This window comes from Oreochromis niloticus, linkage group LG22 (assembly GCF_001858045.2).
Source record: "Oreochromis niloticus isolate F11D_XX linkage group LG22, O_niloticus_UMD_NMBU, whole genome shotgun sequence".
Classification (NCBI taxonomy): Eukaryota; Metazoa; Chordata; class Actinopteri; order Cichliformes; family Cichlidae; genus Oreochromis; species Oreochromis niloticus.
Window position 1 is genome coordinate 1,168,432 of NC_031985.2, and position 21,197 is coordinate 1,189,628.

General features: G+C 45.6%; 2 protein-coding genes and 2 long non-coding RNA genes across 9 annotated transcripts; 1 reads left to right on the top strand and 3 right to left on the bottom strand.

Moving 5' to 3' along the window:
- Positions 1-818: 818 nt before the first annotated feature.
- Positions 819-13,405, bottom strand: gabpb2a (GA binding protein transcription factor subunit beta 2a). Of its 5 annotated transcripts, none has more exons than XM_005461973.2 (8): positions 13,266-13,405; positions 11,304-11,411; positions 10,646-10,813; positions 10,375-10,569; positions 6,419-6,572; positions 3,536-3,712; positions 3,330-3,448; positions 819-2,515 (listed from the first exon to the last, which is right to left on the bottom strand). In XM_005461973.2, exons 2-8 carry the CDS (start codon positions 11,409-11,411, stop codon positions 2,165-2,167), a joined length of 1,272 nt encoding a protein of 423 aa, XP_005462030.1. In that variant the 5' UTR covers positions 13,266-13,405; the 3' UTR covers positions 819-2,164. The 5 variants fall into 5 exon arrangements, with proteins under 5 accessions (XP_005462030.1, XP_005462029.1, XP_005462028.1 ...); XM_005461972.4 differs by lacking the exon at positions 13,266-13,405 and adding an exon at positions 12,613-13,095; XM_005461971.4 differs by lacking the exon at positions 13,266-13,405 and adding an exon at positions 12,449-12,723.
- LOC102076077 (uncharacterized) lies at positions 12,566-13,714 on the top strand. Its single transcript, XR_003215795.1, has 2 exons — positions 12,566-12,704; positions 13,280-13,714. It is a non-coding gene; the product is annotated as an uncharacterized LOC102076077 (long non-coding RNA).
- Positions 13,715-14,786: 1,072 nt separating this feature from the next.
- Positions 14,787-16,638, bottom strand: LOC112843435 (uncharacterized). The gene is made up of 2 exons (XR_003215763.1): positions 16,398-16,638; positions 14,787-14,994 (listed from the first exon to the last, which is right to left on the bottom strand). It is a non-coding gene; the product is annotated as an uncharacterized LOC112843435 (long non-coding RNA).
- Positions 16,639-17,614: 976 nt separating this feature from the next.
- On the bottom strand, positions 17,615-20,618 carry mllt11 (MLLT11 transcription factor 7 cofactor). Of its 2 annotated transcripts, none has more exons than XM_003457231.4 (3): positions 20,460-20,618; positions 19,631-19,803; positions 17,615-18,170 (listed from the first exon to the last, which is right to left on the bottom strand). In XM_003457231.4, exons 2-3 carry the CDS (start codon positions 19,796-19,798, stop codon positions 18,084-18,086), a joined length of 255 nt encoding a protein of 84 aa, XP_003457279.1. In that variant the 5' UTR covers positions 19,799-19,803; positions 20,460-20,618; the 3' UTR covers positions 17,615-18,083. The 2 variants fall into 2 exon arrangements, with proteins under 2 accessions (XP_003457279.1, XP_025758357.1); XM_025902572.1 differs by having other exon boundaries at positions 20,446-20,610.
- Positions 20,619-21,197: the final 579 nt, after the last annotated feature.

A 21,197-nucleotide genomic window follows, 5' to 3' on the forward strand; every position in this document is an offset into this window, starting at 1 on the left:
GCTAGATCCGCCCCTGCACAGTTACCAGCCGTCAGCTACGTAGAAAAGGATCCTGGTGTAGAAAGTAATATTAAATACATTCTAACAACAGCTTATCAAGCTTAAACGTGCTGCTGTTGTTCAGCCGCTGGTTTCCTCTTTCTGGTACAAAGTGGGCCAAAAACAAACAAGGAGTCGCCACAGAAAAGCCGATCAGCTGATCATTGATCAGTTTCACGATTGAAGTAGCAGCAGGAGAGGGAGGGAGAGAGAGAGAGGTAGAGGCAGTCGCTCCATATATCGGTTGTTAAGCTTAACGCGGGAATGCTTTACAAACATTCAGAGATGAACTTGCACCCTTGCTTTACTTCTCTCTGGGATAACTTCCTCGGAGATGAAATGTCGGTTTGGTAGCGAGGCTACAAATGCTCAACCAGACCGCCGACAGGTCTTGGACGCCACAGCCGCTCTATCACTGATACATACTGCTCCGACGTGCTATGGTTATAAGCTGAGTTACACCATGTCGCAAGTTTTGTGAGGTGCTTTCGTGATATTCAATGGATCAGATTACATTTTTTATTTCTCTCCGATATCCGATCCAGTAATTTAGGTCAGTATCGGTATTTGCAGTATTTCTGCACAAACATCTCTAGTCCGTTTGTGCAGAAAACACTTGAATGCAAAAATCAGAGCCTGGAGCCGTTTCAAGATGGCCACTGTGTTAGGCTCAGTCCTTCATCCAGAATCAGCGACGCGTTGTTCATTCTCCTGTAAGCTACCGGACTGGAGCTTAATTAAAACAGGACATTTCCCTGAGGTCAGTAAACACCTCGCTGTTAGCTTATGAAACAAGCTTTTATTGAAAGGAAGAAGCGTTTACCTGAGATCACAGGTACACGGGCAGCCGCCATCATCATCATGAAGCATTAAGGTACAGTTTACAAAAATACAAATTTATATGTACACTGAAAAGGTCGGCATCACTGAGTGTATAAAAATGACTGAAGTTATGCAGGTGATGGAGGACAGGTGTGCTGTCAGGTGGGCTTCTATAAGGGAGCAGGAGTGGGCTGACATGAGCCTCGCAGAGGAGCATTCTTGCAGCCTCAGGTGTGACATCCCCGTCTCTGAAATGAAAAAGTGAGCGGTGGAGCAATGCAGGGAGGAACAGTGTCCAGGATCAGGCAAGGTCAGCTATACTTGACACTTTTCACCTGGCAGTTAAGTTTCTGACAGTTTAAAGATAAGTTGTCTCCTGTGATGCTGGTCACATCCAATTAAGGTTTCCATTTCCTGTTTAGAGCATCCTGGAATGAATTAGCGTTTAGCACTTCCTGTCCTGACAGGAAGTGAAAGATTCTAACAGGAAACACTCACTGTGAAGCGTTTACACAGAACAGCTGTTTGCTTACGAGACAGCTGAGCGGTAGTGACCTCGAGGTCATGTGACCAGTGTCTGATGTTGGTGTAAAAATCAAAACATGTAAGTGTCACAAACCAAAGTGGGAGGAACTAAAAGAGCAAATTTAAGGACGTCTATGTAGATGAGTGTGAGATAGAGGAGGAGGATGGAGCAGGGCAGTGTCACACTGCTGATCATGTGACTTCAGCTTGCCCAATAGTCACCTGACCTTAGCCCGCCCCTTTAGAAACCACCTGGAAACAACATCATAATTAATGAACAGAGTCCATGATGGAGCTGGTTCAGCTCAGGTCAAAGGTTGCAGGAAGACAGAGTAACGCTTCCTGCAGCTCATGAACACAAGGTCACATCGGAAGAACACAGCAGAGTCCGAGCATTCCTGGAAAACCGGCTCCTTTCACAGCGCCCTCCGCTGTATGGTGAAGGGGGTAAAGCGGGTGTGAGTGGCGGGAATCGGTCCACAGAAGGAACATTCGAAGAAGCTTCCTCTCCGCCGGGCAGAGGAAAGACGTTAAAGCGGCATTCGGGGAACAAATGGCTGAGGGTAAACGAGGTCCTTCTTCCTCCTCAGGTTGTCAATGTCCTCCACGCGGCAGCCATTTTGGACCCTGCTGAAAAAAAGAAGTGAAATGTTTCTAAACCGGGGAGTCTGGATGGCGCCGAGCCGAACTCCGCCCCCTGTTGAAGCATGTCTCACGCCGGGTTCAGGTCTTTTTGTGGGCATGAGTACGGCGTGCAAATCCCGCCTGCTGCGCTCGGTTAGGAGCTCACCTCCGTCGCCTCTCCCCCTGCCTCCACCAGAGTCACTTGACCCTCCTCTCCCTCCATGATGATGCCCCCCTCCTGCAGCACCACCATCTCGCCCTCCTCCTCCACCACGCCGCCAGCTCCCTCCTCCTCATCCTCCTCTCCTCCCACCACCTCCTCGGGGCTGGCAGCAGAGTTGGTGGCGCCAGCCACCGTGTTTGCGGTGGCAGTGCCAGCCTGACTCTGGGCCATGGCCTCCAGCTTGATGCGGTACTCCTCTGCCTCCTGCTCCTTCCTCAGCAGCTGCTGTCGGTACTCCTGCGCCTTCCTGTTGGCCTCCTGCAGCTGCCTCTGCAACAGCTCCTGCAGGAAAACAAATAATCCTCATCGATTAGCACAAAACCGTACAGACCAGCGCACCCCACCCAAACCACGGAGAGAAACCCCTGTGGTGTGACGTGTGCACACGTATTGAATGCTGCTGTGGTTTTACACATTTGTAGCACCGAGGTGTTTTCGAAGGAGGAAATGGTCGGATTCATGAAACTGGACTTCAGGTTTGGACATCACGCTCGAGGATCACGCCGTACGCATTTGCAACTCTTTTGGGGGAAATTTCTCTCCATACTAACCCACACTGTGAACCCACCCACAGCACTGGCTCACAAATGAGCCCCGATTCAAATCTAATTAAATTACAGCGGGGCAACGACAACGGTCTAACTTCCTGTTGTGTTTGTGGCATGGTTCCAAGACGCACGGCCACGTTAACAGCCAATTCCACCGTTTGCACTGACACGCCCACAACAGTGGGTCTATGCCACATTCACAGACGTGTTCTAAATCTCACACATAAACACAGAGGGCGCTACAGAGCCATATTCAAAATAAAAGCATTGGATAAAAGCAACATTAGAATCACAGGGTGGAGCTAGCACACATTCAGGTGAACACAGTTCTGCAGGTTTATACAAATCTGACACACACACACACACACACACACACACACCAGCTTCTTTATGGTCCCTCAGGACTACAGAGGGTCATTGGCAGTGTGACATCATGTCAGGTGATCAGGTGAGGGGTCAACGTTGTTTTCTATACACTAAAATGCAGCTCACTGAAACTGTGAGCGGCGTTCAGAGGTCATTGATGACAGTGTGGAGGCGGCGCTCACCGTCTCTCCCGCGTTGTTGTGGTTGTTGGTCACCTCCAGCTTCCTCTTCCTGGAGGGCGGGGGCTGCGGCTCCTCCGTCACCACCTCCTCTGTCACGGTGTTGGCAGGCACGGCAAGCACTGGATAAAAAAAATAAAATAAAAATCAGGATGTAAACGGCCTCAGGACTTCCCGGCACTTCCTGTTCAAAGGCATCAGCATCATACTCTGCTGTCCATGCTGCATGGTGACGAAGAACGGCTGCGCCATCCCTCCTGTTGTCTGCAGGTTTCCGTGCTGGTCGGTTACTATGGTGATGACCCTCTGACCACCTTCGTTTACGACGGTGGCGTGCTGGATGTTGGAGTCAAGAGCGCTGGCAGCCATTGCTTCCTCAGAGTCGCCTGAAAAACAAATGGGGGTCGTTACAGCGATGCGGTCTGCGGCTTCTCATCAGTGTCGGGGACCGCGGTACTGTTTGTGCAGCATTTCAAAAATGGCATGAAGGAGGCGCTCTCGTGACTCACCGGCTCTGTCCCAATTCAGGGTATGCACGCTTGAAGTACGCATTTCAAGTGCGATTACGTCACCGCCACGCGAAGACGGCTGTCCCAATTCAAAGTGTATTTCAAATGCATACTCCAAATGCGCCGTCGATTTCCCCAAATATCAAGCGTGGTCTGGTGCACGCTTCGTGGTCCCATATATCCCACAATCCATAGCGCGGCGGTGGGTGTGGGTAATTTTGCCGCAAAATACGGCAGAAGGGAGCGGCCGAAGAGTGAACTGTCAAAAGTAAGTACTGAATATGATGTCACTTATTTATGTGCGAATGTTTAAGAACATTAAAACATTACTGTTGGCCACATGTCGGCAAAGTTATGTGACATTAGTGATGTTTGTACGTTCAGCTTTTACTTGCTTTTAAAGCCTTTAAAATATAATAATACAATAGTTGACCTTAATCTTACAGAGAATGTGATGATTTTATGGATAATTAAAGTCAGTCATATATCCACAAACACAACAAGCTGAAAGTCAGTGATGCTGCTCGGTTTGCAGTCCTGAATATGACGGCACAAGCAGGATTCACTGCACTGTTAATGTTAGCTATGTTATATTGCTGCCTCTGTTCGGTGGTGTCGCCAAACGGACTTTAACGTGTGTTTGAACGAGCTGACGGTTCACTCGTTAAGCTGAAAGAAAGATGCTTTAATCACAGGAGTCACACATGTGTCCACTGGACCATCTGGGAACTCTTCTTGTTTAGCACTCGTAATAACACAAACACTAAATCCTCCTTCTCTTGTGCTGTTTTGTAGCAGTGTCTACACCTGAGACTGCAAGTGTCCAGAGTGAGGACAGACTGAGGGACCCACTGCTGCACATCATCTGTGAGGCTTTGCACCCCTGATGATCCACCAGGACAAACTCAGCAGTGTGTGAGGAAGGAGGAGGAGGAAGAGCCAGCAGCAGCTGACAGATGGAGAGAATAGACAGACTGTTCCCTGTTTGTGAAGGACTGCTAGGAAAGTTTAACATAACTAATTGTCTGTCCTGAATCAGTCTTATTAGATAATGTTCAAATAATGTTATCATCCCAGTGTTTTCAGTGTGGGAGAAAGTACTCAGGGCCTTCAAGTTACACACTATGAAAGGCAGCAACAAGTTTAATGTTCAGAAACCTAAAGTATGTATCAGCAGCAGAATGGAGCTAAAAATAAATGTTTGTTTCAGTTCTATGAAGCTTTGAGTATTTTGGATTAGTAGCACTGTTGTGTTTGTTGCATCATATTGCTGTAATTGTTTATATGCTTTATATATTCTGAGGTAAGTTGATCTATAGTGTTACATCATATTCTATAAGGATGTTATGTGTTTGTAGACTTTCTGCCCAGTTTGACCCATTTAGCAGAAGTCAGCCTGTTTAAGGCTCTGATATCTATTCTGTGTGACTTAAAGCAGTTATGACATGGTCTGATTTTCTCACCCAATAAAGGAATATTTAATATATCAGTCTGATCTTCATTCTATCAGAAACAGTTATCACAGCTCGTACATTTTCTTTTTACACATATATGTAAGCATTGAGCCAAATTTAGTAATGCCAACATATTAAAAGAACAATGTTTGTCTCTTATATATAATACATCTGTATATACACTGTCAGAGATACTTGTCTTTGAGTGAAGATTTAAGGTGATAGGAAATATAAATAACTGCTACTTGCATCTTTGACCCAGAGTTCAAGCTCATATATACATACACATATATACACACACACACGTGTGTATATATGCGCGCATATACATATACATACATACATACACATATATACACACACACACACACACACACACACGTGTGTATATATGCGCGCATATACATATACATACACATATATACACACACACACACACACACGTGTGTATATATGCGCGCATATACATATACATATATACACACACACACACACACACACACACACCTGACAATACATATAATATTGTCCATATTATATTAACATTACCACAGTGAGATGTCTTTAGTCTCATGAACAACATTAGCTAATTATTATTTACTAACTAATCTTAAATGACTGTTCAGCACAGGAATGAAGCCCAACTATCATGTTTTACAGTCCTGTGGTCTCAACTGATCAAAGTGACGTCATGACTAAAATGAATGAACAACAAAACATTTTTTCTCCTTCATTTCTGTCACACAAAGCTGTATGAAACGTTTCTCTCGGTTAGTATCATGGTTGCTAGGCAACCTGAACAGCGCGACGAAGGCTAGACCGTCCCATTTCACAAGCCTCTCACTTCCGCACTTCCCGTACTTGTAGTACGCACCGTACGTAGTACGCGTAGTGTGCGTACTTTAAGGCTGCAGACCCTGAATTGGGACACAGCCACCGAGTATTTCCACTGACCAGCCAATCGGTGGCAAAGAATCTGCTGACGTTGCATTTTTGGATTGCTTGAAACCCCGGTGTAGTAGGTAGGTACTGAAAAATGACCAGGTACTACCACGGTGTCAAGCTGTGACATGCCGACCAAAGAGGTACTGATGGAAAAGGGCTCTGTGTGTGTGTGTGTCTGTCTCACCTGCATTGGCCTTGTTGAGCAGCTCGGCCAGGTTGACCACGCCCCCCTGAATGGCAGGTATGCCCTGGATGATGAACTGTGGTTGGTTGGTGGTGCTGCTTGTCTCCACATTCATGCTCACCTGGTTCATATTCACCTGATTCTGCATGCCCTCCTGCGCGTGCACACACACACACACACACACACACACACACACACACACACACACACACACACACACACACACACACAGAGTGAAGCCTTCATTAATTCAAAGGTGGCTTTTTCTGCGTTTCTACCTCCACAGAATCAACCAATCAGGAGGCTTCTGTTAGTAGCGTTTTATTTATCCTCACTCCGGCATCATCAGGTGTGCGCAGGTGCTTTGTACTGAAAGGTAAAGACCCTACAATCATACAAAATAACCCCATCCACTTCCTGTAAACACGGTACAAAGACACAGGAGAGACTTTTGGAATGCCCCCCATGTCCTTTTCTTCTGCTGGCTGTGGGTGTAAAGGGTTGGGACAGGTTAGGATCCAGGCTGCTATGATTCCTGTTTCCTGTTATCAGGGGAGATGTTATCAGAACGTGTGTGATTGTATGATCACCTTGGTCACCTATAGCATGTCAGAGTTTCTGGCTTCGATCCTAAGCCCGTTGGTCGGCAGCTCTGAACACCTGAACACAGGACACCTTGGACATTGTTGAGAGATGTCATTATGGAGGCAGATGAAACCATGGTCTCATACCATGTTACATCTCTCTTTACTTGCATCCCAGTCACTGAAGCGTTGGAGGTACTTAGTAATAGAGCAGGGCGATATGGCCAAAAATATTTACCGCGATATATATTTGAAAATTTGTGATAACGATATAACTGACGATATAATTGATGAGAGACAAAATACAACTCCACAACTTTACTAGCACAAAAAACCCATCCATTTATTTTCACTTAAACAAGCAGCTGTTTTTTTTATGTGCATTAAAGCTATATAAAAATCTAACAGTGCAAATGCAAATTCCTTGCTGAGATTTTAACCAAAGGGCATTTCCAGTAGAAATGGGCTGACATATCCTGAGCATAACCATGTATAATATCCACTGAAGTTAAAAAGAGATGCTTTGCAACAAACTGAAGTGTGCCAAATACGTATTTTTCGGACCATAAGGTGCACGGGATTATAAAACACATTAAGCGAAACAAAGCAGTCAGATAAATCAAACTTTATTCAACTCATTCTTCTTGCTTCCTCCACTTCTGTACCATTGATTCATTAATGCTGTATTCTATCACAGATGCTCTGTTCCCATGTTGTTGCAGTATATTAATGACTAACCTCGTATTGTGGATGGATTATCTCGTTTGTTCTCCTGACTGAAGTTTGGTCCATTTCAGTAACTCTACAAACGTCACTGCTGTTTAGTTTTCAGTCTTCATTTATGTTGGAAGTGATAGCAGAGCTGTACGTTTGAATTGTTTCAGAAATCTCTCAGTCAGAACATGCTATATCATGTTTAGGTGGAAACTAGCGAGCTAACTTCCTGCTAACTTCTAACTCCGTTAAATTTAATAAATTCTGTTTTCATGGATGCCTGGATGTTAAACTTAATTGTTACACCTGGTAAAGCAGCAACGCTGATCATTTTATTAAAGGTGAAAGAATTTAGACAGCTTTTAACTCTCAGTGTGCCGCAGTGTTCGTTTGACTTTGGGACCTGAAGCAGATGGAGTTTAGGACCCAGATTACGCCCACATTTACAAGCACCTTAGTCCGACAAATACAGCAATAACGATGGCTCGCTTGCATGTTCTACCAAAAAAAAGAAAAAAAAAAAAAAAAAGAGTGCTTTGGGGTATCTGACGGACAAACACCAAACCAGTTCCACATCACTGAAGTTGCGCCATTTTGACAAACTAATTCTGGTTCATCCGTTTCATTCAACAGCCCGCTTTCCCCCTTCTCATTCTCCGTTGCTGCCATGCTTTTTTGGCCATGTGTGTATGAAAACAAAGGCACTGGCATGCGCGGTTTACCCATATTCTATCGCGATATTTTATTTTCTTATCGTTGCCTAACATTGTACCGGTATTACCGTGAATGGTATAATATGGCCCAACCCTAGTTCGCAAGAGATTACAGGATGAGCCCAACCTCAGCAACAGGACCACTCTCAGCATCGACCAAGTGTGTTTGAACTGTGTCTTCATTTCACCTGCTTCACATACAAGGGTCAGTTCTACAGGCAGAACCATGGGTGCGCCATGGGTTCCCCAGTTTCACCCATTGTGGCCAATTTGTACATGGAAGAAGTGGAAAACAGGGCTTCGCTATCCTACCCTGGAACACCACCAAGTCATTGGTTCAGGTATGTGGATGACACCTGGGTGAAAATCAAATCTCAGGACCACATTTCATGGATTACATTAACTCGGTGGACCGACACATCAAATTCACCAGGGAGGATATGAAAAGTGGCAGGTTAGCCTTCTTAGACTGTGAGATTTCCATCAGTAATGGGGGACATCTAAAAGCTGATGTGTACCGTAAACTTACGCATACGGATCAGTGTTTAAGGTTTGACTCATCATCCACTGGAGCATAAACTGGGTGTCATCAGGATGCTACAACACAGAGCGAACACCATCCCCACTGACACAGCGGCCAGGGAAGCAGAAGAACATCACATCAAGAAGGCCCTGAGTAAATGTGATTATCCCAGCTGGACTTTTGTCAAAGCTGGAAAGGCTCCTAAAGAAAGCTCCAGTCGATCCAGGAGAGAAGGACAACCGCTGCCTAAGAGAAAACCTGTAGTGATCCTGTACGTGTCAGGAATATCGGAACAGCTGAGACACATTTTTTCTAAACACCGCGTCTCTGGCTTTTAAACCCCGAAAATTGGTCCACCCCAAGCATCTGATAGCCCATTGTTCCTTCAGTGGTGCTAGTTTTAGTCATTGTGCAAATGTCCTGTTTATAAGGTTGGAAACCTGCAGTCAGCTGAGACTGAAGAAGTCACCTGGATGACAACGAAGCGTCCAGATGAACAGAATCAACCTTTTGAGAAGTGTATGTGTGGTGCGGCTGTGGGGGAGGCGGACACACCTGAGCAGCAACCGCGCCTCACCAGCTTCAAAGCAGAGTGCACTGGGTCCTGTTGTTGTCGTTGATGTGTGTTCGACGGCAACTGAAAAGCTGCAGCCGTGTGTGAGGTACGACAACCAGATAAAAGTGCTGAAAAGTATGAAAATGTGGTCGGCTCTGCCATGCGTCTGTTACAGTACAATTGGCTCAGACCTGTGTGTTTACAGCAAAGCTCGTCATTAAAGCAGGATTTTACAGCAGCAACGAACTGAACTCAGCTTCTTTTTCTCAGCAGTGTGCACACAGAGCAACTCTCTGCTGTAAACAACAAGTGAAACAAAGATAAGTGTGTTAGTCTGTCGGATTATTCACTAAGTGTTTCTGCTACTGACGTACAGTAACAGAAATGCTGTCATCACTTGAGCTGCTCTCAGCTGACTGCCGATGTCACTGACGTGAAACGGCTGTAAATAAATTATATCAGAGACTGCAGCACACGATGAACTCTCAGCAGCTCACTGCACCAGATGGAAATTGTTGTTATAATGAACATTTATCCATTGTTCCAGTCTGATGCTATGAATTATGGGATAGTGTTTTCTGCTCCCCTTTCATAAAGAACACTCCAGTGTCTCCTCTACTAAAGGAGGCAATAAAGGAAGCGTTAAAGCTCCTTTCCTCACAGCTCTGATTATGGCTTCCCGGCAACAAACATTCCTAAACAAAACAACTCACGCAAAATGTCTGCCTCACCTGATCTCCGGGCAGCCTGAAAGTCTCTGTGATCTTCAGTTATTGACCTCGCTGCAGAGCGCGAGCACACCTGTGACCGTTCTGTCACACTGAAACCTCAATGTTCTGCTTCTCCTTGCCAAGGCGTCGACTCACCTGCAGCAGCAGCATCAGCTCCGTGTTCTGGATGTCCATGGCGATGTCGAATGGCGTCTTGTCGAATTTGCTGAGCGCGTGTACGTCGGCGCCGTGCTTGATGAGCGTTTCAGCCACGCTGTGGTGCCCATGCTGTGCTGCCCAGTGCAGCGCCGTCATCTTCAGCATGTCTTTGGCGTTGATGTCAGCGCCGTTCTAAAAGGGAGGTCCACATATGTCATCACAGCGCTTATAGCACACAGAGCCTTCCAAAGAAGACGAGCCGTCTTACCCGGACCAGCAGCTCCACGATGACCGTGTGTCCCTCGGCGGCAGCCATATGCAGCGGGGTGCGGTCGACTTTGGTGCGGGCGTCTCTGCTGACACCGGCCCTCAGCAGGACGTCGGCAGTGGAGTAATGGCCGTGCTGAGCGGCCAGGTGGAGCGGGGACGTCCCAAGCTGAAGGTGAGTGAGAAGGAGCCAGAACAGGTGAGCTCAGGTGCAGCTTTATATCTCAGAGCCTCAGAAACAACTCTTTTTCAAGGTTTAAGTTCCATCCATTCACTTCCGTGTATTCTGTGTATATTTTCAGGGGCGCTGGAGCCTATCCCAGCTGTCTTAGGCCAAGAGGCGGGGTACACCCTGGACAGGTCGCCAGTCTGTTGCAGGGCTAACACATAGACACAGGCAACCATTCGCACTCACATTCACACCTAACTTTAACCTAACCCCACTAACATGTCTTTGGACTGTGGGAGGACGCCAGAGTACCCGGAGAGAACCCACGCAGACACGGGGAGAACATGCAAACTCCACACAGAAAGACCCCAGCCTGATGGTGGAACTGAACTCTTGCTGTGAGGCAACAGTGCTAACCACTGCGCCGCCTGTTGACGTTCCCATCCCATTATTAGTGCTATTTTTTCAAAAAAAGCATGCAGAGTCTCACCCAGTCAGTGGTGAACGGCGCCCCGTTGGCCATCAAATTTCGAACCTCGTCATCCTGACCTTTCCGGGCTGCCTCCAGCAGCCGCTTCCCCAAATCGACCAGCGACATCTACAGAAAGGGATCAATATAGCTGATCAGTTCTCCCAATCAGTAACTTCAGGCATCCTCAAACAGCCAATGAAAGCTGCAGTGTCCATCCTTTATTTGCAGGCTGTTATTTATGACCAACAAAAACCTTTATTTCAACATTTCTTAAAAACACTGTTTAACTTCTCTCAGCCTGTCTGATTAAACAGCTCCTTCAAACATACCAGCTCGCTTATCTGAAGCTAACAGCTAGGTGTCTATTATCGGACACACACGGTTCATCTGCGCCTGCTCCGTCGGTAAGGCTCAAGTTGAAGTTGCCCGCTTGTAATGTTTTAAGAGCAGAAATGTAAAAAGTGTTTTTGCTAACATCTGCTCATATGCAGTGGGTTAGCTCCTCTTTAAAAGACACAAAGAACAAAAACCTGTTTGTGTCCGACAACGGGTCCGTAGCTGAGGGTTTCACACGGCAGGGCTACAGAAACCTGCTAAAGTGCACCAGAGCGCTGACTGAACCCCCCAGGGCCGCTGTGAGCGTGTTGTGGAGGCTCACACCTGACCGAATGCTTTAATTTAACGAGAACGTGCCCCAGGCCGTGTCCGATAATGGAAATCGGGTAGTCACACCGCTCTCGTGATTGCGAAACAGCGGAGAAGGACGAGGTTTCTCTCCGCGGCCGAGGAGCCATTTTAGGCGCCTTGACGGGCAGAAAAAGTCCGCCATGAGCTGCGTCGCCCCGCACAGCCTGTCCGTGCTCTTCTTCGCCACCCACACTGCCGCCACGGTCACAACAACACCGACAGGAAACCGTTTGATATTAAGTTGTTGGTTTTCCGGGGGAAGTCACACAGAAATTTCCTATTTTACACGCGGAGAAAAAACTACTTCCACATCCGGTTAGTTGGTGTCGTCGGAGCGCGCGCAGTCATACCGCTCACCAGAGCCTCGTGCGGAGAGATTGACTCCGGCGCGCACAATTCCACTTTCGTGCGGAGGACGCGAGCCGGAGCACACGGGCGGCTGTGGTCCCGCGGCGGCCGACGAAGCGAGTACTTACCGGCTCCAGGTTTGTGGGGCCGCGCTACTCCTCGCTGCTAACGTTAGCGGCTCGATGCTAGCCGCCCCACCGTGGGCGTCTGCGGGAGCTTTGTGCTCGTTTTGCGATCCGTGCTACGGAAGAATGGGTGCAGTCAGGCGTACATTTAAGGACTAGAACCGCACCAGAACATGAATGCCGAACACCAGGAGAGCTTGGCCCGTCCGGCTCCAGCGAGTCTGTTTACGGAGAAAAGTTAGCGAGACGCGGCCGGATGGTACGGGTGTAACCTTCAAAATAAGAGCCTTTACAGCGGTCCAGTGATTTAAATGTTTTTTTTGTTTTTTTTTAACTGAACCGTCATCACCGCACTTCTCTGTCAGCGTTAGGAGTATTTCCAGGGATTGTTCACATTAATGTTATTTAGTATTTGAGAATTAAAATGTTTCCTGAAAATTCTGAGTAAAGATCTTAAAGTGCATTTCAATCATTTGATAGCCCTCAATGACAACATTCAGCCAACTGGCTTTGGAAGTGAAGAAAACCAGACATTGTCATGAAGACATCTGTCAAAACTCAGTTTTTGTCGAAAATGCAGCAAAATTCATATTACAACTAATGTAAATTTAGAGTATTTCCCCTCGGCTAATTAATAGCAAATAAATCAATTAACTACTGATTAACGGTGAAAGTGTACCTGAAATCCACAGTTGGACCGTACACTATTTTATGTTGAAAGTCTTGAAAGGAAGTGTGGTCTTCTGTAAAGCTTATAGCTCTGTTAGCCGTTAGCCTGTGCGCATGTAAGCTGGAACAAGTTAAAATAAAGCTGCTTTACCTTCTTATCTCAAGGTTCTCGAGATCGTACGCCTCCTGGCGTGGATGGGACCCGGAAAGGTGCGCTTGCCTGCTCAGAAAACCTTTACAAACAGGTATTTTTTTTTAATGTTTAATGTGCTACAAAGATGGCGGCCCCGCGACACCGGAGGTGGAAGCCGGAGAGTGTTAACCTGCCAGGGGGCGGGCTCTATGCCGGCGGAGGCGAAGAGATCTGAGGTCAGTTCGAAGAGAAGAGTGTGCGTCAGAGGGCTGTGAGGCAGTGACCGAGGCTGACCGCAGATCAGCCAACAGGAGAGGCTGATTCCCGCCTGTGCAGCAAAGAAGAGCACGACATGTTGGGAGTAGTAGAAGAGTCCAGCGTTTTGTTTTCTGGAATTTCACATTTAAATATGTATAAATTAAAATATTTATTCATAAATCTCCAATAAACAAAGAAAACTGACAGTCTGTTTGACGTGTTTCGATTATTTAAAGGGATAATGGGTTTTTGTGAGCTGTCACGTTGGACAAAGGACAGATGTGTGCGTTTTGTCTGAGATGATCTATGACCCCAGGTGATCATAGAAGAAGAAAATTATCTTGATGTATTATTAACCTGAGATGAATCAGACCAATAAGAGACTGATGTTTGGAGACGTGATTGGTCAATTAAATGCGTGTCAGCAGGGTTTTGATTTGAAAGAGCTTAAACCTCCACTTTGGATGTTCAGGTGTGAAACATAAAGAAGTACTTCTAATCAGGTAACAGCACAGACCTGCTGATGGCTCAGGTGCGTGGGCAGCTCTGCTAAATCCTGCAGCAGAGATCACAGAGAAGCACACCTGGGGCCCGTTCTTCGTACCTCGCTTACTACATCCAAGATCAAATGACACATCCAAGATCAAATCATCGCGCTAACTTTGAGCTCGCTAATCCGGTTCTCCGAACACACCTGTTGTTGACGATTAGTATAGCTGGATGAAGTAATCTGAGATCACTGGGTGGCTTAAAAGGGGCTACGCATCGATAGTAGAAACATTGATCGGCAACCCTTTGATTGGTCGGCGAAGATGTCGAAGGAGCGCGCTCAGTATTTCACGGCAGCAGACCAAGAACTCTTGATTGAGGGATATCAGGAGTTTCAGAGTCTAATTAAAACGCAGGGGAACACTGCAAAGGCTGCAAAAGCAAGGAGAGAGGGCTGGCAGAAAGTTGCTGACAAATTAAACTCGTAAGTAATTTATTATATTATATTACATTATATCATGTGATATTATATCATACCATATTATATTATATTACATTATATCCTCTTTCACATTAGAGCCACAACAGGACCCACTAGAACATGGGAAAAAGTAAAAGTGAAATATAAGAATATTCTACAGAATGGTAATATTTATCACTTATATTGCTTTTAGTCTATGACAAGAGACCCTGAAATAATCTGTTTGTTTATAACAGTGTAACCGGTGTGTTTCTGCGTTGTGTCTGATAAAAACGGTAAAAGAAAGAAAGAAAGAAAGACCTCCAAATAAATAGCTTGCCCACTCCAGCTCCTCTCCCACAGGGGAATTGTAGAAAAGGGGCTGGCATTTATTATTACATTAAACATAAAATGTGCATTTACACGTAACATATTTGATAAAACAAAAACAACAACATGAAATCCGACATACCTGATAAAAACGGTAAAAGAAAGAAAGAAAGAAAGACCTCCAAATAAATAGCTTGCCCACTCCAGCTCCTATGACCAAACACAAACAGTGGGGAAGAGGGTTAGCTTAACCCACCACAACTTCCAAGCTAGCAAGAATTATCTATTCATGCTAGTGTTCACGTTCCCTAGAACACACATATGGCACACACATACTACACATTTGTAACATCTAACAAAAAACAGGCTTAATAATGACAATAATTGAACTAAAATCACAATCAGAAACATCCAGGTGGCTAAATATGCATTATATGAGTGTTTTACAGTGTTGGGAAAGAAATTACACCAACCTCTCCCACAGGGGAATTGTAGAAAAGGGGAGAGGCAAAAGGGGTACACTGTATTTATATGGTTGCACCAAAGAAGAAGAAGAAAAGAATGAGGAGGGGCTCTAACTGATAATGAACATAACTACAGGCTTGGAGGTCCTAAAAGTCAGGTATAAAGGGAAGAGTTTGGGGGTTTAGAACACATTTTGTGTAATTATAACAATGTGATTTATGACCCTGTTACAACAGCAACCAAGAAAAGGGCAGAGCAAATAAAGACAGGTGGTGGTCCTGCACCCCCTCGTCACACCCCTTTTTGTACTGTGACATTTATTGACATCGTGGGTTTTTTGTGTGTAGTTTGACATAACACTCCATCACTTTTACCTGTTCCCGTGCAAGGGGTGACTGAAGCATGCACAGTAAGTCGGGAGTAAGTATATACAGTACAGTAAGTATATATATATATATATATATATATATATATATAGGGAGGGAGGGAGAGAGAGAGAGAGAGAGAGAGAGAGAGAGGAAGAAAGTAAATAATACCCTCACGGGAGAATCGATATCTCTCTATGAGCACACCGTCGCGCTGAGCTAAAGGATCCTGTCTATCCCGCAATATACGCTAAATTCTGTAAACTCTCCTTATCAATCTTGCACCTTCCTTGCTCGCGTACAAACGGACAGGACATGGCTGCGACAGACTTCCCAAATCCACCTTCGCTTTTATAGTCGTGGTCTCTCATCTTGATTGCACGTAGTAATTTACTATTACTACTCTAAAATATGAATTACATCTGACATGATCTACTACATGTAATAGAATGATTAATAGTACATTTCCCTTTTTTTCGGAAATGACCTGTATGTATCTGTATGAAATCAATAAAAGAATCAAATGCTGCATTATCTTTAGTTACATTGATAATATTTATTTATGGTAAAACAGTGGCGAAATATCGCTCTTGCTTTCATGTAACTGCAGCGGACATACCTGAGTGGCCGCGATCTAATCCTGTTTACATAAAGTAAACCTGCTCCCGAGCAGGTTTACGCTTACGGATCTGTTGCTATGACAGCAAGTCCCAGATGAGCTTCGGAGAACCGAACGATCCAAGATCACGCGAAATCGTCAACATTCAAATCCGGCTAACTTACTTAGCGAGGTACGAAGAACGGGCCCCTGGGTTTATGTCAATTGCACCTGTAGCGCCTCCTGGAACAATCAAACGCTGTTTAACAGGTGCAGGGAGGTTTGAAGCTCTGAGGTACATGATAGAAATAGAGGGCGTTTATCAATATGCGTACTTGTGCGTACTTGCGTTCTCGTGTACTCGTGATACGTCATCAGTCGGAGACCAAGTACTGTTCCAATTCGAAGTACGCATCAAGCCGAGAACGCGAAAAAGTCCCGGATGTGTTCTCGATCCGCCCGTTTTATCGAGCATGCATCGGTGTGGACTTGGGACAGCTATATATCCCAGAATGCATTTCGTCCAAAACTCAACAGCGGACTCCCGGCACATCGTTTTCACCACCCCCCCCCGCTCGCGGACTTCTCACTACTCAGGTTAAAGAACCCCCAGCAGCTGTCTATAGTATTGAGTGTCCACTAGAATAGAAATAAAAGCGTTCTAACATCTCACTTGCTTGTTTTTATTAAGGTATGTACACGTATGTACATGTACACTATTTTTATTAATAGAGGTTTCACTACTGAGGTTAAAAATGATATATAAGTCACTTAGATCACTTCTAAATGTTAATGTTTGGTTTATTTCAGTGTTTTATTTGTTCCTGAGTAAACCGGTTTGGCTGTGATTACAGTTAAGCTTCATAACATGTTACTCACAGTTAAATTAGGAGGAGACGGCAGTAAAAACTCCGGACCTGTGACATCATCACGTACGCAGGTGTTCCAATTGTACATATCGCGAGTCCGTGCTCGCGTTCTCGGCGGGTACGTACTCCCGTGCGTTCTCGGCGAGTACGTACTCGCGTACTTGGGCATTGATAAACGGCCAGAGTTTCTTCTTCTGTGATATTCGACTCCGTTACCCATAATCCACCACCAGGTGCCAGGCACAAGAAGAAAGGTTCTGTTCAGAGGATCATTTTTCAGGAGCTGCTGATCAAATGCATTGATTATCCGTGTCATTTTGTAATCATCAGCAGGTGATCAGGTAATCACTCGGGTTTGTGCTGTGAACGTTACTCAGTGATCTCACAGAGGTGTTTCTGACCCTGAAGCTGAACACAAATTTATTCGTCGTGTATGATGAGGTTTACTCCATATTCCCTGTAACTCACGGACATGGCCGGTTAATGACGTGTGACTTTATTAGTTTGTACTTTTACTGCAATAAAAGCCAAACTTACAAGTAACTGTGGACTTTTTTTATTGTTGTTGGCAGATGTGCAGGAGTGCAAGGTTTGATTACAGCTACACAAATAAATAAATAAATAATAAACAGGGCAGACTGTGAGGTTAACCTGAACAACTGTAACAAAAGAAAAAAAAGGCACAGATGAAAATGAACAAAGTGATCTTCACAGACGTCTGTTTAAAAACCGGAAAATTAAAGGCCTCGTCACACTGATCACATCATCTCCTTCAGTTCTGCAGGTGAACCTCACCTGTGAGGGTGACGCAGTTCTTCAAACATCAGCTGCTCCATCACAAGTCAAATTTATTTTACCAATCGATAATCAAAGGGTTCTCAGTGCACCACACTTCCCGTTTCCACCGAGGAAGAAAACAGGAAGTGTGGTGCATCTAACGTGCCGTCCTGCAGACCCTCCATCTTTGCTTCAGTGTGATCCGAGGTCAGACGTTAGCTGGCTTCACAGCAGCAGGTCAGCAAGCAGGGCATCCACAGCGGCAATCGGAGCTCTCCAGTAATTAAAGGAGGAGAACTCTGACAGCTCCCCCTGCAGGAGACACATGGAATGACACATTTCAGTTAACAACAGGTCTCTGTACAGCACAGCCCAAGGGCAACATCCAAGAGGGGAGTAAACTCTACATGCAGAAAGGCTAACTTACATCTATGTCAGATCCTGAGAGCAGGGCTCAATGGTGTAACTCCGTGTCTGAAGTTTTAAAAACGGCGCCCTCTCCTGTCAGTACAGAGCGTGACATCATGTGGTTGGCTAACAGACAGAGCTAACTAGTGACAGGATCGATACCTCAGAGGAAAATAAGGACAGTGAAGCTAAACCTCAGTGTGAGGGGATCACTGTAGCGCTGCAGCAGTCAGTTCATGTTAAACCAGGATCTAGTGTCCACTTTACTGTCTGTGTCTGCAGCAGGAAGTGGCTGTTTGGCTAAAATCCAGCTGTTAGCTGTGATGTTAGGGTTTGTGGAGGAGAGCCTGAGTCACACAGAGTCAGAAACTCTGCAATCAGAGCTATTTTATGCAATAAAATAATCTGTTTTTACCCAAACACTCTTTATTCAAAGAGTTTACTACATACATAACTACATCACACCACTTTTACCATCAGCACGTCTGCAGGGAAAACAGCTTCCTCACATCATCTGACTGACTGCATTACTTCATATTAGCAGTGAAGCCCCCGTGTAAGTGAAGGACACTGTAACGTGGAGATTTGTTTCCTGTGGACATGATGTCAGGTTTCCACTCTGCTTGTGTCTGTGGTGTGACACGCGTGCAGTAACCTGTGATGTTGGAAACTGTGGCTGTGTGGGGAAAAGAGAGAACAATTTATTGTTTAAAATAACACCGATTGTATTTGGCGAACATCTGCTTTGCCAGCTGATTGCACGGCTCGGTTCACCCGGCCTGGAGAGGAGAATCTGGAGCGTGGACTCGAGCTTGTCGGTCTGGTGAACCCCGAGTCACCTGACTCAGACTCTGCTCCACACGTTTGTAAGACTCTTATTTCTTAAATCCAGCTTCACAGAAAGAGTTACATCTATGTCAGTGTCTGAGAGCAGGGCTCCATGATGTACATTAGCCTTTATATGTGTAGTGTCTCATGTCCTCTGAAACAGCCAATGGAAGAACTCACAGAGCCACCCACAGGAACTGTAGACTAAACCTACGTGCAGGTGCAGATAAAGCAGCTGAAGCTGGAGCTGGTCGGCAGTGACGCGTCTTCATAAGGAGCAATATTTCCTTTGCTTGTGTTCCGGCTTTCTCAGCAGGAGCGTGTTCACCTGCTGTGAGGCAAATACACCTGGAACTGATCACATGATCAGATCATCAGGCCTGCAGCACTTTGAAAACTGCTGTCAGGGATTCGGGTGTTTTATCACAGATTTTTCCCAAATAATGATTAAAAAAAGGAAAAATCAGTGAGCCTTCATCAGCTCGTCGGACGCTGCTCAGTGGGACATTTTCACGTGTCACCTGTTTTAGCCTCACCTCTTCATCACAGCTCCACACCTCCAGCGTCTTCTTCTCCCTTCCTTTGCCGCTGTTGGCTGCCCCGCGGTCTATCAAACCCAGGTCCTCCAGCTCAGATAGGTCGAGGGCCGGGATTGGCTGCCTCCAGAACAGGAAGGAGTCATACTGGCTGCTTGATTTCTCCATTACGTCTGAGACAAAACACACAAAATCACTGATCTCAGAGCAGATTTTCACCCTCGATATCATTTAAACATCGATTAAACCAGCAGCTCAAACCCGGACCCTACAGAGTCCAGCCCCCACAGATGGTGCATCCAGTAAGCCCCCCCTTCCACCCCACGAGTGGGGGAGGATATTTATGTGGTCAGCTGAGGTTCTAAAACAGGAAGTGGATCATCTGATCTAAGCAACCCAAAATAATCCTCCATGTTATTCCTGCTCTTTTTATTCCTGGGCCTTAATCATAGACCTGGTCCTGGTCCTTGTAATGGACTTGGTCCTGGTCCTGGACCCGATAACCGGGTAACCCATAGCCAGCGATGAGATGAATCACCAATAACGTAATAACTTATTGATTATTGGAGCGGCCGCTGTTTGAGGCGTTGGCCGGTGCGCAGGCGCAGAACAGACCGACAGATGCCCCTTAAATCTAAAGACTAAGAATAAAAACTAAAATAAAACACTGATTTAATTTAATAATCGAATATTTAAACACGTGTAATCTTCACGCTGCTGTTTTTACACTAGCTGACGTCATTTTACCATCAGCTCCATCTTTCCGACGAAGAGATGCAATTCTGAGAAGAGACACAGATTTAAACTAAGCTCACCTGCGCGTGTTTACCTGCGTGTATTTAGCTGCGCGTGTTTCCGGTGTGAGGACGGCCGCTCCGCTCCGCTTTCTCCTCTTTTGTTCTGCGGGTTTCGGTGTGATCAGACGCTGCCGCTGCGGTGCTGCAGGTTGAAATGAGCTCTGCGACTGCGTCAAACCTACCTGAACGTACACCAGAACTTCCTGTCCCCGATTTCACAATAAAAGTCCAACAATGGTTTGACCTTTACTGCTAACATCATCATCATCTTTATTTATAAAGCACTTTAAAACAACCACATCTGAAGCGAAGTGCTGGACATTGGAACTAAATAATAAAATTACATAAGATATAAATAAAAACAAACACAAGAAAACAATAAAATAATTAATTAGTTAGCTAATAACTAATTTAAATAGAAGAGAAACTAAGTCTCACTACGGTCAAAAGCCAAAGAATAAAAATGGGTCTTAAGACGTGTTTTAAAAGTGGACCGTGAAGGGGCCTCTCTAACGTGTACGGGCGAGTTATTCCATAATTTGACCTGAGAGACAGACAGGAGGGTGTGTAGAGTGGTACAGCGGGGCAAGACTGTGAAAGCATTTAAAAACAAACATATGAATTTTAAAATGAACTCTAAAAGAGACAGGCAGCCAGTGAGGTCGGCACAGGGTTATATGCTCTCTTTTACTAGGTACAGTTAGCCGCAGACGCCAGAGCAACGACTGACTGACCCCACATAGACTGAGTTACAGTCGTCCAGACGGGAA

What these genes read in the sequence shown, in the direction of transcription:
- mllt11 (XM_003457231.4), bottom strand. Translation starts at nt 19,798, where the DNA reads ATGGAGAAATCAAGCAGCCAGTATGACTCCTTCCTGTTCTGGAGGCAG. An exon ending in TGTGGAGCTGTGATGAAGAG is followed by an intron (nt 18,171 to 19,630) that starts GTGAGGCTAAAA and finishes TGTCTCCTGCAG; the next exon opens with GGGGAGCTGTCAGAGTTCTC.
- gabpb2a (XM_005461973.2), bottom strand. Translation starts at nt 11,411, where the DNA reads ATGTCGCTGGTCGATTTGGGGAAGCGGCTGCTGGAGGCAGCCCGGAAA. An exon ending in AGCTGATGCTGCTGCTGCAG is followed by an intron (nt 6,573 to 10,374) that starts GTGAGTCGACGC and finishes GTGCACGCGCAG; the next exon opens with GAGGGCATGCAGAATCAGGT. An exon ending in CATGCAGCATGGACAGCAGA is followed by an intron (nt 3,449 to 3,535) that starts GTATGATGCTGA and finishes TTTTTTATCCAG; the next exon opens with TGCTTGCCGTGCCTGCCAAC.